The sequence below is a fragment of the Nansenia antarctica genome, assembly GCF_963989245.1.
Source record: "Nansenia antarctica genome assembly, chromosome: 9".
Taxonomy (NCBI): domain Eukaryota; kingdom Metazoa; phylum Chordata; class Actinopteri; order Argentiniformes; family Microstomatidae; genus Nansenia; species Nansenia antarctica.
The window spans coordinates 45,417,939-45,420,438 of record NC_137679.1 but is presented as its reverse complement, the minus strand read 5'-3'; the positions used below and the strand labels follow the sequence as shown (position 1 = coordinate 45,420,438).

Below are 2,500 nucleotides of genomic sequence, written 5' to 3'. Positions count from 1 at the left end.
ACAACACTACAACACTACAACACTACCTCAACACTACAACACTACAACACTGCAACACTACAACACTACCTCAACACTACAACACTACCTCAACACTACAACACTACAACACTACCTCAACACTACAACACTACCTCAACACTACCTCAACACTACAACACTACCTCAACACTACAACACTACAACACTACCTCAACACTACAACACTACAACACTACCTCAACACTACAACACTACAACACTACAACACTACCTCAACACTACAACACTACCTCAACACTACAACACTACAACACTACCTCAACACTACAACACTACAACACTACAACACTACCTCAACACTACAACACTACCTCAACACTACAACACTACCTCAACACTACAACACTACAACACTACAACACTACCTCAACACTACAACACTACAACACTACATCAACACTACAACACTACCTCAACACTACAACACTACAACACTACATCAACACTACAACATTACCTCAACACTACAACACTACAACACTACATCAACACTACAACACTACCTCAACACTACAACACTACAACACTACCTCAACACTACAACACTACGTCAACACTACAACACTACCTCAACACTACAACACTACGTCAACACTACAACACTACCTCAACACTACAACACTACAACACTACAACACTACAACACTACAACACTACAACACTACGTCAACACTACAACACTACCTCAACACTACAACACTACAACACTACAACACTACAACACTACAACACTACCTCAACACTACCTCAACATTACAACATTACCTCAACACTACAACACTACAACACTACAACATTACCTCAACACTACAACACTACAACACTACCTCAACACTACAACACTACGTCAACACTACAACACTACCTCAACACTACAACACTACAACACTACCTCAACACTACAACACTACAACACTACAACACTACAGCACTACAACACTACAACACTACCTCAACACTACAACACTACCTCAACACTACCTCAACACTACAACACTACAACACTACCTCAACACTACAACACTACAACACTACCTCAACACTACAACACTACGTCAACACTACAACACTACAACACTACCTCAACACTACAACACTACTTCAATACTTCAATACTACAACACTACAACACTACAACACTACAACACTACAACACTACCTCAACACTACAACACTACAACACTACCTCAACACTACAACACTACAACACTACATCAACACTACAACACTACAACACTACATCAACACTACCTCAACACTACCTCAACACTACAACACTACCTCAACACTACAACACTACCTCAACACTACAACACTACCTCATCACTACCTCAACGTTACCACGTCCCTCCACCACCACCACCGGTCTCTGTCTCCTAGCGGTGTTAACACTGTAGACAACCTCACAGGCCACGCCCCTCAGACACAGCTCCTGACCTCCGACCTCTTCTACCTCAACTGAGTCCAGCAGCCCCCAGCCAGCCAGCCAGCGTGATGATGTCACAGACCGTGTCACAGACATGATGATGTCACAGACCGTGTCACAGACATGATGATGTCACAGACGTCAATCGAAATTCAACTCATGTATCGATCGGTTCATATAAACCTCCCAACTGAAGTTGAGTTAAACAGCCTGGCAGCTTGGTGTTGTGATGGCGGTCAGGTGGGAGGGGCTAACAGGTGGGAGGGGCTAACAGGTGGGAGGAGCTAACAGGTGGGAGGGGCTAACAGGTGGGAGGGGCTAACGGGTGGGAGGGGCTATCGGGTGGGAGGGGCTAACAGGTGGGAGGGGCTAACAGCTAACAGGACACATTCAACAACATTCACGCTCATCTGAGTTAGCATCTTAACATCTTTGCATCTTAGCATCTTAGCATCTTAGCATCCTGGATTAAAAAAACAAAAAGCGTCTGCTGAATGTTATTTATTGTGTTCAGTATTCTTATATTGTTATATAACGCTACCACAGCACAGCAGGGGGGGGGGAGGGGGGAGGGGGAGGGGTGCTTACTTGATATAGTATGGTACGCTGTTAGGAGACACAGCCTGCTCAAATGGAGTCTGGACTGAACCTGGAGGGACGGAGAGAGAGGGAGGGGGGGAGAGAGAGAGAGAGAGGGAGGGGGGGAGAGAGAGAGAGAGAGAGAGGGAGGGGGGGAGAGAGAGAGAGAGGGACGGGGGGAGAGAGAGTGAGAGGGAAGGGGGGAGAGAGAGAGAGAGAGGGAGGGGGGGAGAGAGAGAGAGAGAGGGAGGGGGGGAGAGAGAGGGAGGGAAGGGGGGAGAGAGTGAGAGAGGGATGGAGAGAGAGAGAGGGAGGGGGGGAGAGAGAGGGAGGGAAGGGGGAGAGAGTGAGAGAGGGATGGAGAGAGAGAGAGAGAGGGAGGGAGAGGGGGAGAGAGAGAGAGACAGAGAGAGAGAGAGACAGAGAGAGAGAGAGGGAGGGGGGGAGAGAGTG

The 2,500-nt window shown here is 47.3% G+C and overlaps 1 protein-coding gene across 1 annotated transcript in view; it reads right to left on the bottom strand.

Moving 5' to 3' along the window:
- LOC308165698 (dystrophin-like) overlaps positions 1 to 2,500 on the bottom strand; it is a gene marked incomplete at both ends in the record, with an annotated part of 206,299 nt that overhangs the window by 69,551 nt on the left and 134,248 nt on the right. The window contains 1 exon segment of the mRNA XM_080539847.1: positions 2,057 to 2,117. Within this exon segment, the coding sequence (XP_080395973.1) occupies positions 2,057 to 2,117 (61 nt within the window).